This window comes from Terrapene carolina, unplaced genomic scaffold (assembly GCF_002925995.2).
Source record: "Terrapene carolina triunguis isolate 2854851 unplaced genomic scaffold, T_m_triunguis-2.0 Scaffold193, whole genome shotgun sequence".
Lineage (NCBI taxonomy): Eukaryota > Metazoa > Chordata > Testudines > Emydidae > Terrapene > Terrapene triunguis.
In genome coordinates this window covers 4,482,680-4,496,339 of record NW_020664544.1, presented here as the reverse complement: position 1 = coordinate 4,496,339, position 13,660 = coordinate 4,482,680, and the positions used below count along the sequence as shown (strand labels likewise).

The window sequence follows — 13,660 nt, the reverse complement described above, 5'->3', positions numbered from 1 at the left end:
GCTGTAGAAAACGTTGGCGGAGGGGGTCAGCAATTTCGCCATCACACCCACCCTCAGTCACCACCACAGCCAAATGTTCTCTTAGCCCCCGTGCCAACAGCTGGTGCTTTTCAGGGCGGAGAGGCCTGGGTTTGATCTCAGTGGACCACGGGTGATGGCTTCACTACCACGCTGCGTAATAAGCAAGAATGCCGAGCCCAGCGTGTTACTGCCTGCCCTGGATGGGACCGGGAAGCGCACGAGAGGAATGGGGAAGAGAAACAATCAGGAGGCAGAGTTTCCCCGACGTTGTCTCCAGATGGGCTCCAGCCCAGGGGAGTCCAAAGAGCCCCGCAGTTCAGGGGTGTTCGGATCAGGGCCCATTCTAGTTTGGGGGCACAGGCTGAGCCCTAGGAGACGTCCCCCCATGGGTGGTTTCTAAAGCTCTCAGTTTGGCTTCAACATTCCCCCTTCCGGATCACAGCCTCACCCACCTCCTACCCCCCGGCTGGGTCTCGCTGCCGAATTAAAAATGTATTGCTCAGGGTAACAATAATTCATCCAACGTCTAATGCTCAACATTTTGTCAGGATTATCCTGATTAACCCGGAATTAATCCTGATCTCAATGTTAACTGGATTAATGCTAAAATCGGATTAGTGGTTAAACCGGACCCCTTGACTAACGCATGGGGCCTCGGCTAACAGATGTGTGCGGGCTGCCCCTGGGAGCCAGATGTGAGAGGGAGCTGGGCAGGGACTCGCCAGCCTCGGAGGGGCCCCACCAGGTATTTATTAAAGAGGTTACCCCTGAAACAAGGATACTGGTAGCATTGAAGTCCACTCTAATCACTGCCAATACACAGGCAAACTGCTCAGCTCTCCAGCAGAGGAGAGGGAGGGAGGGAAGGGAACAAGAAAGAAAAGAAAGAGAAAATGAATGAGAGGGAAAGAGGAAGAACAAGAAAAACATTGAAAAAAAGAACAAAAGCAAGAGAGAAAATGAAATAAAGACAAACTCGAGAAAGAAAGAGAAAAAGAATGAGAGAGAGAGAAAGCAGGAGAGATACAAAGAATGAGAAGCCTGACTCCAGCCTTGGGATTCCCAGGCTCCCTGCTCCCACCGGAGCCTGCGAAGTCCTCTCAGTAGGTAGCATAGGGGGCTGCTAGCAATCCCCCGCCTGGCAGGTACCCGCAGCCCTTCACTCCTCTGCCTACCTGCTGAATATTTAAAAGCCTTGATTCTCTGCAGCCTCATGAATATTGACAGCAGTTGGTTTCCTGCCACCTTCGTGCGGATTGGTGACGGTCCCTTCCCAGCCGCGGGCAGGCGGCTCAGGGCTGGGCAGCAGCTCCATCCCCACGGATCCGCAACCTGCCTGCTCCGGAGGGGGTTGCTCTGCAAGCCGGTGAGGGCAACGCGGTCAAATCCTGCAGCACTGCGGCCCCCGGCCTCCCATCTTTGCACCTGCCCTTCCCAGGGGTGGATGCTTTGGGATTCCCCTTCAAAAGCCCAACAGGGGCCTCTAGTCAGAGCAGCAGAGGGGCCCCCACCCCAAGACCGACATGGCCCCCCCCCAGCAGGCCCAGCCTCAGTCACCAGGCAACCGCTTGACAAACTAACTCGGGTCCGATGCCCATCTCCCCGTCCCGCAGCAGGACCAGAGAGGGCGGCAACATCCTCACGCAGCCTCTCCAGCTAAAGGACTGGAAGAGGGAGCCACTGGTGCTTCCCCCCTCCCCCGATCTCAAGACTGTCCCCAAAGAGGGTTCTCGGAGCAGAGCTGGCTCTCCTGACTCTACCGCAGTCCAGATCTGGCAAGTGGGAAATCAGTGCCAAGCGCAGGGAGGAGGGAGAGGAGGGTGAGCTGGCCTGGCCCTGCTGTGGAGACAAAACGAGGACCCTCAGATCACAGTGATAATTGCTAAACCAACAGCTCCCCGCTCCTCCCGACTCACTCCCTCTCCTTGAGTCCAGGGGCACACGTCCCCACTGGGAGCCCGCAGCCGCACGGCCTCTGCTGCTGCAGCAGTTTTTTATTGGGGTGCCTACCCCTTCTCTCCTGACATCTCTCAGCTCACGCCCCATGAGCCCAGCAAGTGCCCTCAGCGGGGAATGAGCAGGGAGCGGAGATGCCCCGGCCTGCACGCCTGACCCCTGGGGATGAGCCAGATCAGAGGGAATGGGGTCCCCAAGGGAGCGGAGCCTGGCTTGGTGACTCCTCCAGAGTGGTCAGGGAGATGGCCTCGTGGGGGACGTGCAGCAGAAAGGAGACACCCCAGCCCCCCCATGGTGGGGTGGGGGAAATCACAGACCCGGATTCCCATCCGCTGGGAGTAGATACCAACAGATACGGGCCCCTAACCGCCCAGGAGCATGACAAGGACCTGGCACGACAAGGTCCTGCCACTAGCGATGTGCGTGTTGGCGTGTGTGGAGATACCCCAAACCTGGGCTCCTATCCCAAGGCACAACAGACCAACAGGGGGATCCCCATCCCTGCGGGAGGGAGGGGACAGAGCTGTCGAGCATCACTGATTCTTCTGTCAAGAGGATAGCTGCGAGAGAATCCCCCATCCCCAGGCTGCTCATCTCGCAAGGCTAGGGCAGGCAGGGTGCCCCCCCCCCGTGACATAGTTTCCTGGCCCGGTGGGATTGCCCAGTGCGCTTGGCCAGGCCGGTCACGTCTGCAGCCAGCGCCAGGCGTGCTGGGAGACTGCGGCTCACGCTCAGGCTTCTAATCCATTCCAGCCTCGGCTGCCGCTGCCTCCGCAGTCCTGTCGACATTTACCCTGGCAGGCTCCTGCAGCAGCTGGGTTAAGCTGAGGCCTCATTAAATCTCTCTGCTCTCCAGTGATGCTGCCGCGCACAGCTTCAGCCCCCGAAAACAGCAAATTACCGCAGCCTACTGGGGGATGCCTGGAAATCGGAGAAAAAGTCGGGCGGAGGGCGGGCAGCCCCTGCTTTGGGCTGGCGAGCACTTACAGACCCACCCTGGGGCATGGCCGGGGGGTTGGCCCCCAGGGGGTACTGAGGATCTAGCCCCTTCACTCATACATACTGTCCCCTCCTCTGTTCTGGGGCTAGGCCAGGCCCTGGGCAGGAGACCCATAGTACCAACCTTACTGCCCTATTTGGTGGGGATTCTTCCCCCCCCTACCCCAGGAAAGCCCCAAATTGCCACGAGCCCCTCCCCCTCAGACAGGCTGGCAAGCGCTGGGGGAAATTTCTCTTGCCCCCGCCTCGCCTCCCCCAAGCATCCCTGGGCAAGCCAGCAGATGGGGCGCGAGTCACGCGGCTGCACCCAAACACCTCCACCTTCTTATACTAACCCCCCCCCCCAAATATCCTGCAATAAAAGCCTGTCTCCCCAATGGCCTGGGCAGCACAGCTGAGACAAAAGGCCAGCACGAGGGCATGAGAATGAACATTTATTGCAGGCGGGAGCAGGAGGGGCAGGATTACAGGAGCTAAACCTGCTTGGCATTTGCCTGTCTCCTCCGAGTAAATATCACTGCTGTGTATAGGATTGGTTAGGCAAACGCCTCAAGTCCCCAGCGGGATGGGAAAAGCTTCCAGGAGTCCCACCCCCTTACCATCCATGAACAAACCTCTGCCCCCACAGGACTGCCTAGCTGACGTTATGCTACAGGCTGTGGCCGTCTGGAATGTGGGACAGAACTGCTCCAGCAAGCACAGGGCCCTGCCATTTAAGCTAAGGGAGAATCTCCATTTGCTGTTAGCGGTATAGCGCTCATGACACAGGGCTGAGACAGTCCAGTTGCACTCAGCAGAGGGCAGCAATGCACACTGTCTCTCTCCTCCTCCTCACGCCTATAGGAGGTTTCAGTAACTTTTATTCTGCTTCATGTGAAGTTTCCAAAAGTTCTGGGGCTCAACGGGAGTTTTCCTGGAAGGACTAAAGGGACCTGTGCTGAGCCTTTTCTCTGCTCACTGTTCAGGCCACAAGCGACATGAGTTTTAGGAGGTCTCATCCCTCTCCTTAGTAGGTATTTGTCCACATCGCTAACACAATTTGACTTTAAGAGCAGTCTCTGCCCAGACTAGTTCCAGGAGAAGGCTAAAGGGGCAGTATTGTCTGTGGAGAGCAATGAACACTGGGTGCTGTGGACCAGGATTGATGGGCATTGGCAGAGCTGTGCGTGAGATGCTCAGGACTGGAAGAGCAGCAGGGCAGGATGGAGGTGCATTGGTAGATCTGCACAGAGGCTGGTTTAGAGCTAAGCAGGATGTAGGCAGCATTAGCCAGCTCTGACTTTCACACCAGCCAAATTCTCCTACAGTCTATGTGAAAGAGACACCCCGTGCCCCTGGCAGCCCAGGGCATGGATGGAGGGGGGCGGGGGCTTCCCCAAGCTCATGCCCTGTCCTCCAAGGGTGGGATCTCCATTCACACTAGCCATGTTCTCAATCCTGGGATGAGCTCTCAGCTCCCGCCGACTGCCTCATTGCCAGCTACGCCCGGGAAGGGGCAGGATGGTGGAGCAGGCCCTTGCGGAGCGACTTGGGCTGAGAGATGGGAAAGTTCATCGAGAGGATCAAACTCTCCAAACTATTTGACAATTACGGGAGCTAAGGGCCCTGGCAGATGTCGCTTCTCGCCCCATCCCCGTTGCCTGGGCTGCGGTTGCTAGGTAACCGAAAGGTCGCTGGTTGCCAGGCTGGCCGGATGAGGGACTCTGAAATATGCAGTGGGACAAGGAGACCAGAAGCTCCGTGACAACAGCCGTGGAGAGAGGTTGACTGATGGGCAGCCTGACTGATGGGATGAGTCATACGTGTGATGAGCTGGGGCTGGCTCAACTCTACACGGCCTAGCATTAGGATGGGGGGGGACAGGTCCTTGGCACAGACCCCATGCTGGGCAGGAGAGGGCATGTCAGCAGAAGGGCCTCCTTGTCTGTCTAGTCACCTATACAGCCCCCATCATGATAGTCCCCTGCCCCACTGCATCCTCCTCCTTCAACAGGCTAGGGACAGAGGGTCTAGGGCACGCCAGATCTCGGCTTTTGCAGGTCCTTTTCTAGGCAGACGGAGCAGCTCCCCCCTGGCTGAGCCCCCATTGCTTGTGCCCCTCTGAGTGGTGGGGTCAGATAGCTGGGGACCGTCCCTTGCATGGCAGAGTGGGATTTAACCCTTCATGCTCTTTCCCATAGGTGGTGTGGGTCACAGCCTCCGTTAGGAGATTCAGCCAGGGACGCTGCTAGGCCATGCCACCAATCTCTCCTTCCCAGCCAGAACCGAGAGGGAACGTCACCCACCAGCCCCAAAGACCCAGGCTGTGTCCTCCAGAAAAAGGCACCTCCCACTGCACAGCCCCTGCCAGACCAAGCCACACGCATGCTGAGAGGGTGCACCGAGACCTCCCGGCAACGTCGCTGACCTTGGCAAGCTGCCGCGGCTTCGCTCAGCCAACACAGTTCATCGGGCAAGGTGGTGGGAGGAAAGATTCTGTGAAACGGGCCAACTTTGCACTGCACAACAACGGGTCGAAGGCTGGCCTGGGCGCTGCCAGGGAGGAGTGGGAAAGCCAGGGTCCTCGGCCCTGCCAGAAGGGGCTTGTTGGGATGCCGGGTTTGCGGTTTAGGGGGTGACCATGCCCAGAGCAATACAATAAAGAATAAAGACTTTGCCCTGGGTCCAAGGATGCCAGAGTCCTTTACAGACCATCAGGAGTTAACCCCCTGCCGCAGAGCATGTATCATTAGCCTCATTTTACAGATGAGGAAGCAGACACAGGGAGCTGGAGTGACTCACCCTACGCCATCTGCTGAGTCTGGAACCGGACCCAGATCTCAGAACTCCCAGTCCAGTGCCCGAGCAGCAACCTGCCCCTTCCTCTCCTGCGGAGGGTAAGAATCAGAAGTCACTCCTCAGAGGGGAATAGGGAATATCACCATTTCTATTGCTCCGTGATTGGAGCAAACAACATTCCCAACCTCGAAATAGTCCCTCCTTCTGCTCCAAACGGCCTTAACCAAACCGGCCTTGAGCGACCAGCCGAGAGCTGGAACTCCAGGCTGGTTGGAGACCCAGAAGCTGTGGGCAAAGCCTGGAGGCAGAGCTGGTCTATGGGAGGTGGGATCTCCTGTCGCTGCCTGTTCCTCAGGCTTCCTACTGCGCCCTTAACGCCGGCGTCATCCGTTTCCTTGCCTGGGAGGTTTACAGAGAGGGCTGCGGCACCAGTGCACACTAGGGCAAGTCCACGGTTTTCCGAGCTCCATTGGGAAGAAGGGTCTGAACGACCTTGAAGAGTTTCCACCCCACATCACGTCCCCGCTGCCGCTCATGTTCCACCTGGCCCCCCTGTTCGGCACCAGCCCATAAGACCCCTGGGATGTGGGGGAGCAGCGATTTCAAGAGAGGGAGAAAAGCCTGATCGGCCTCAGGCAAAGACCCAGAGCAACAGCACTGCCCATCCCTAGCCTAGCTCAGTCACACTGGCGGTACGTCCCCAGCTATAGGCAAGACACCGACACCGAGCCCCTTCTCTTCCCCGGAGCTCTGGCGAGGCAGTGCTCATGAGGACAGCCGAAGTGGGAGTCAGACAGCGCGGCTCCCCTGCTGCTCCCTTAGAGGTCACTGTATGAATCACCGCAAGGGGAGGTTTCCGAGAGCTCTGCAGAGCCCAAGCACGGGATAAGGGGTGTGAACGTTACGTGGCAAGAGATGAGGAGCCGGTGGGGAGACGCAAGGAGGGAGCGGATAATAGTCTAGTCAGCTCAGGATCTAACCACCACCAGACCGAGCATTCACACAGCACCATGGGCAGCTTTACGTAGACAGCCCCAGCTGGGGAGCTCAAAGCACCATGCAGAAGAGAGGTGGGTGTTCTCCCTGCTTTACCGAGGTGGAAACGGAGGCATGGAGCCGTGACACAAGCCACACCCAAGCAAGCTAGTTGATGCCCAGAGCCTTGCTTCAACCACTAGGCCAAGTTGCCTCTCAACGTTCCTAGTTATCTCCGCTAAGGGGACTCAAATCTCATGCTTCAGGGTATTGGTTGTGCTGCTGGAAGGGCCAGGAAGGAATTAGTCTCTCCCCTCCCATGTGCCGCACCACCCACCTGCTCAGGTGCATTATTATTATTATTGCCTTCCTCTGAAGTATCAGGGACAGGGCACTGCAGGATGCAGGATCCTAGGCTGGTCTGTTCCAATATGCTACATTCACCATCCCACAGCGCCTAGAACTGGTCACATCAGGGGCTTTGACACCCACCAGACGAGATCCTAAACCCTAACCCGGCTTGCCGGCTTCCCGGCGGACTGAGCAGCCTTGCCTATGCCCTGGTGTGGCAGCTCACAACCAGACACTTCACACTGTGCATCACACAACTCCCCCATGGCACCACAGTGCAGCACAGAATCCAAAGAGACTGTTTTCCTGGCTGCGAACTCGAATGTATTTCCGGGCTGCTTTTATTATTCTCTTTCCAAGTCTGTTACAAACCAGGTGGTAGTTGTGTAACATGGGTTCAACCCTGCCAGAGGCTAGGGCCCTTCAACAGCTCATTCAAGGTATGTCTATACTGCACTGTAAACCCAGGCTCAGATATGGGTTCGAGCCCCCCCACCCCCAGCCACACACAAATCATTTGGGGGTGGGAGAGGGGATTTAAAAAGGTCTCCCTTCCCCCACCCTGCTGGAACCCCAAACACAATATGCTTGTGCACAAGCAGCAAAAAGTGAAGCCGATCGGTGCGACGTAATCGTGCAAGCCGAGTGCAGATCGACGCTCAGAAGGCTGCACGTGGTGGTGGGGAGTGGTGAAAATGGTGACAAGCAGATTGGGGCGGGAGGGATTGTATTTGGAATCCTCCAGTCTGTGGATTGACTAGGAACAGGCTGAGGGTCAGAATTATCCTCTGCCCATCTAGGACCTTGACCTAGCACCTGGGTGAAGAATTTGAACTGGATTCCTGGAATGGCCTGAACCTCTGTTTCCACTCACTGCTCTTTTCCCAGAGCCAAGGAGCCAGGATTCTGCCCTCTGCTACCCGGGTGTAAGCCCAGAGCAGACACTGATTGCAGTGCTTTGACTGTGGATTTAAGGGGGTGTAACGGAGAGCCGAAGGGGACTCAGACACGCAAGAGCCCATCCTGCAGAACCTGGCAATACCAGCTGTATCCTTCTCAGGAGCGTCAACCGCTCCTGAATCACACTAGCTGAACGCTGCAACCCTGATGAGAGATCCCTGACTCCCAACCCCCACTTGCGCACACAGAGATGGAGAAAGGGTGAAAAAGCGCATGCACTTTAAACAGAAGCGTGGGAAAAAAATAAATTCAGAAATACTGACCTTAAAGCTCCAGTAGTTGGGTTGCTAACAAAACAAAAACAAAACAAAAAACACAAAACAAAACAAAAAATACCATTAAGATGCTGCTTGGAGAACAGTTGACTTTAAACTGGGAGATGAAGCTTGGTTTAGTTTCTGTTTAAAGTCCCCTCCCTCGTGTTTTGTTTAGCGTCATGCTGCTATTGCCTCTTGGTGGGTGGGGGTGCGGGAGTTGGGGGACCAGGGGAACATGCAGCCAGGCAAGAGGGGACAAACACACACGAGGGTTCGATGCGGGTTAGGAGTCAAACGGAAGAATGGAGGGGGCATTGTGATGCCAGGCCTGGATAGTAGCATGACACACAAAGTTCATGCCAGATATTTCTAAAGGCTATTGGCGCTGCCCTCCTTGGCCGGCTTCCCTGCTAGGTGGGTCTCTCTCCAGGGAAGTTTTCTTTTAAAGGGATTCCCTCCAGTCCCCACGCATCCTTCTGTGCCCAGCAACCCCTGCAGGGCTGATCCTGAGGGAAGGGACCAGAGCAGAAGTAGTTGGCTCTCCTTTAGAGCATTTGCAAGGCTAAGAGCATCGCTGGCATCTAGCCGACATGCTTTGGCGAGCAACAGGAGCTGGCCCTCAGTTATAGCACACAAGTTCCTGGATAGACAAGCACGGGATCCTTCCCTTAGGGTTATGTCTACACTGGAACTGGAGAGATAATTTCCAGCGCCAGTGTAGACATGTCCTTGTAGGTAAGGCCCTAGTTGAATTGCAGGGTGATCTTCAAATACTTGCAGCTGAGTTGCGGACAAGACGTGGAAAATCATGGAAAAGTAATAATGGACCGTTATTCATAGCGGTAAGTCAGAGAAGACTTATTCATTTAAGAAAAATTTGCTGGAAGGATATAAAACACACAAGTATTGGTATGCCGGCGAATTTTTTTTTGATAACCAGACATTTTGCTGCAACTATATTACAGTCGTTAAAAAAAAAAGTGACTGGTACAATACAAAATTCAGAAGACTAAAAGTCTTAACTGCTGTAGAAATCGAGTCGGGTCATTTTAGCCATTTACCTTTTACAGGCACTGCGTGTTAGTGCAGTACCAATTGCATACGCAAAATGTGTGCAAAACTGTGGACTGTGCAAAATAAGCAAGTTAAAAGCAAAACTGCGGTGGAAGCCAAATATTGCGGGAACCACAATATTGCGCATGAAGTGGGGCCCTACTTATAGGAGGTCAGCTGATGACTAAGGAGGGGAGAGTAGATGGTTTTAAACCTCCCTCGAATGCCCTTATTGGTTAGCCCAGATTTGTACCCACAGAGGATCCCTTACCCTTTAAAAATACACACACACACACACACACACACACACACACACACTCAGTGCCCACTGAGCTAGCACGAGGAAGGGCAGTGGAGAGGGGCGAGGGAGAGTACCCAAGGCCCCCCCGGCTCTGCGTTAGGGTTTGGCCAAGGCTGCCTTCATCACGTGGGCCCTGTCCGGAGCAAAGCAGCAGGACAAATGCTCGTCCCCTGCTGTCTGTGCACCTGGCAGCGGAAGCAGGACGGGGTCGAGTTAAGGATTCCCTGGCAGGCCCCAGCATGCCAGCCCCATGTACCACAAGCCAAGGGCATGCTTTCCGGCTGCAGCGCCCTGCAGCGCTAGGTGCCCAAGGGGAACCTGGTTCCTGATCTTTAACCAAGGAGATTAAGGGCCAGGAAGGGACTGTCCCTCTTTGCCCCCAAGGCCCTTGCTAGCAGAGATACCGTCACGAAAGAAGGCCCCGCAGGATGCCAATAGCGTGACTTTGCTCTCAGGAAGCAGAGGAGATGATCGGCTCAAACGCACGCATGGTTGGAGCTAGCCCCGGGAGGGGGGTGAACAAAGGGGTGGAATCCAGACAAGGGCAGCCCACTGGGACACAAGCAGCCCTAGGGCGCACTCGCTCGCCCCGCCTGTGGCTCAATGAGGTACTGGTGTGGCTCAGATTTGGCATGGCCTGTGCAGGGGGTATCTGAGGCCCATTTGCTCCTAGAGGACAATACGAGTCCAGTGGGAAACGAACAAAACCCAGTAACTGAAAATACAGATTGAGAACATCATTAGAACCCTGCTCACACACCCCCCTCCGCTGAGGGAGAGTGGACACGCTTGACAGAAGCATCAAAAAAGGCTTCCTGCAACCCCAGGGCTATGTCTAGGGACGGTAACCGGCCAGCGCCATAAGTGTCAATACAGCCCAGACTGGGGCCATATAAGCTGATCCAGGACTGCCTCCACGCTAACTCCAGGCAAACAAACCCCCTGCACAACAAAGGAGTTTCTGCATTCCTGGAGCCTGGAAAAGCCACCCATCCTGTGCGGGAGGGAGGGAGGAGGCTCTCTCTTTACAGGGACAATCTATGGAAATCGCCCTGTAGGAGGGGAAGACTCCAGGATTTTGACCCAAGGGCCTCATGGCATTCACCCCATTGACAGCAGCTCCAGTGGGGAGGGCAGACCAGCTGGCAAATGGTCCTGGCTCTTCCCTTTTCCCCCCCCCCCCCCCCCCCCCCTCTCCCCCCCGGCCCCCCATCAACCCCATGCTTTCCAGAGGGCTTGAAGGCTTTGCCAGGTCCCTTCCAGCCCCTCATTTCTACACGTCTATGCTGGTGCAGCTAAGGGTACGTCTACCCTGCAATAAAAATCCCGCAGCACCGACTCTCGGAGCCTGGATCAACCGACTGTTTCCCCCTCTGGGCGCCAGCCCAAGCCTGAACGTCTACACCGGACTTTTTAGCAAGAGCCCCGCAGAGCCAGAGAGTCAGCTGGACTGGGCCAGCCACGGCCATGCTGCAGGACTTTTACTGCATTGTAGAGGTACCCTAAGAGGGAAGATGCTTCCCCTTCTAAAAGGCAGGGCCCTTGCTGAGATTCCACTGGCCCTTAAGTCCTGGAAATGTTGACAGCGGAGTAAACTCTCCCACCAGCAGGATCTAGGGATCTAGAGAAAGTAGAACACTTTGTGCCTACATCGAGAGTGTTTATCCAAGGGTCTCAAAGCCTTCTGCAAACAGAGAGCCTGGGGAGGTTAGGTACCAGGTGTATTGTCCCCATTTTACTGATGTAGAAACTGAGGCTTGACCTACACACAAATTAGCAACAGCTGAACTAAAGGTGTCTTCGTAAATCAGTTTAGTCAAATTGACTGAAAACCCCGCACGGACTTATTTCAGCTTAAGAGTCGCTTGTACCATCGTAGCTTCAGTCAGCTCCTTACTGACACAAGCCAGACTTAACCTAAATAAGGCTTTGCACCGGTCAAACTACATCAGATTTAAGTTAGATGGGTGCAGCTTTCTCATGCAGATAAGACCTGAGTCACAGAGGTCTTTTTCAAAGTCGCGCTCTGACTCAGAGGCAGAGCCAGAAGTAGAACCCAGGAGTCCTGATTACCAGGCACTATTCAATCACCGCCAGCAGCAGGAACCGAAAGCCACCCTGTGAAGCTTTTCCAAAACACCAGGAGCCTGAAACTTACAAAAATGTTTTTTTATCCTCCAAACCTACTAATGAACACAAACTTCTTTGTTGGGCATGCCCGGAGAGCAGGAGAGGGGAGAGAACTGGAAAGGCAGAGCGTGGCTGTCTGATTTGAAGGCACCGCCAGTGTTCCACAGTGTACAGCCCTGTCGGTCTTGGGGTTCTCTGAAGGGCAGTATAAACCCCCAGCGCAGATGTGACGCACCAGGGTAATATGAGGCTTGCACCAGAGTGACTTATCCTGGAACACACTTGTGCCTGTATCTATCTTTCCTGGGCTTTTGCACTGGGGGTAGTTATCCCACATCCGCACAGTTGCATCAATGCTCTGACACCAGTGCAAATTTAAGAGTGTCTCTCCTCCGTACAGGCGGCTCAGGATGGTAGCAGGTACCTGATCACAGGTGCGGATCAACATGCCATTCAAGAATTTTAAACACGTTTCAAATTGAGCCGCACTCAGAAGCAATTTTTAGGACATGCTCGGGCACCCTTGGCAGCCCAGAGCCGAATCCCCTGATGCCGGATACTGCGGTATCTGCCTTACAGAGTGAAACGTGTCCCAGAGTCCTCCCTTAAAGCAAGCGTCTCTAAATCACCCAAAACTAACCTCCAACGGACAAGAGCATGATCTGGCTCTACCTTCATTGCAAGGCCCACGTCCATTTAGCAAGTGGTTTGGTTGGTCCCTCAACTGGTTGCTTCATTCAGCTCAGTTTTGAAGCCACAGGCTGGAATCAACATTAGCCCCAGCCAGGTGGGTGCGGAGGGAGAACAGCCCTTGCCAGCCAGAAGAAGAGGAGGAGGTGAGAGTAGAATTCCCTTCTGCCCAGCCCTGGCAGAGTCCTGGTGATGTTAGCTGACCACCCAAGGGACCACACGCCCCCCACCTCCCATTCCCACCCCTCTTTTGATCGGTCACCGTGGGTCTCTACGACAGGGCATCACTGGGATCTCCCAGCCACGGGCAGTGTATCAGAACCTCTAGAGGCATAAGAGAGAGGTGGTGGCCTCGGCCTCCCAATGTCACCCCAGAGCTGACCATCAGTAAAAGCCCCTAAAATTTTGGAGATAATAATACCAAGCGCTTTTCATCCACACACATCAAAACTCATTGCAGAGGGAGATTGGGACCACTAGCTAGCCTGGGTTTTACAGATGGGGAAACTGAGGCATGGAAAGGGGCAGTGACTTGCCTACGGTCACACAGTGAGTCAAGTGGCAAGAACCAAGGTTTCCTAAGCCCCAGTCTTGTGCCCTCTCCACTGCACCTCCCTGCCATTAACCTGCTTTCAGGGAGGAGACCGCGACACTGGGTAATGAAATGCTTCTGTGCTCCATGGGCAGCGGGTGTCATAGACCCGGGGAGGCTAAGCCTCCCCTAACCCAGGCTGTGGCCCCGCCCATGATCCATCCCGAGGCGCCCCCTCCCCTGAAGGCAGCAGGGACTCTTTCAGCCACGGGGGATGGGGGGAAGGGAAACTGACTCGGGGCTCTGGCAGGGGGCAGGGCCGGAGGCTGGCCTCCCCAAATGGGGGTTCACCTGCCACCCATGCTGGGCTCGGTAATTGGGTGAGGGAGTTAAGGGGATGATCCCGAGTTGGCTGGCACGTTCAGGTTCCGGGAGAGCCGGCCGTGACCCTGTCTGGAAGGGTCAGGTTGGCAGGAGAGAGGATGGGTGAAGCGCTGATACAATGGCTTTTCTTCTCCAGCCTCGTTATTTTGCAGTGGATGAACCTCAGTAATTTTCCTCAGCCCCTGATATTACTGATCCTATCTCCCCGCCGGGCCTGGGTTTATGTTTTATTTATTGTTTTAGCAAGAGTGGACAAGCTTATCGCATGCAGGC

General features: G+C 55.3%; 1 protein-coding gene across 1 annotated transcript in view; it reads right to left on the bottom strand.

Moving 5' to 3' along the window:
- SRCIN1 (SRC kinase signaling inhibitor 1) overlaps positions 1-13,660 on the bottom strand; it is a 92,624-nt gene that overhangs the window by 53,170 nt on the left and 25,794 nt on the right. The window contains exon 2 of the mRNA XM_026654775.1: positions 8,304-8,327. Coding sequence (XP_026510560.1) covers positions 8,304-8,327 — 24 coding nt within the window. The remainder of the gene's footprint in view (positions 1-8,303; positions 8,328-13,660) is intronic.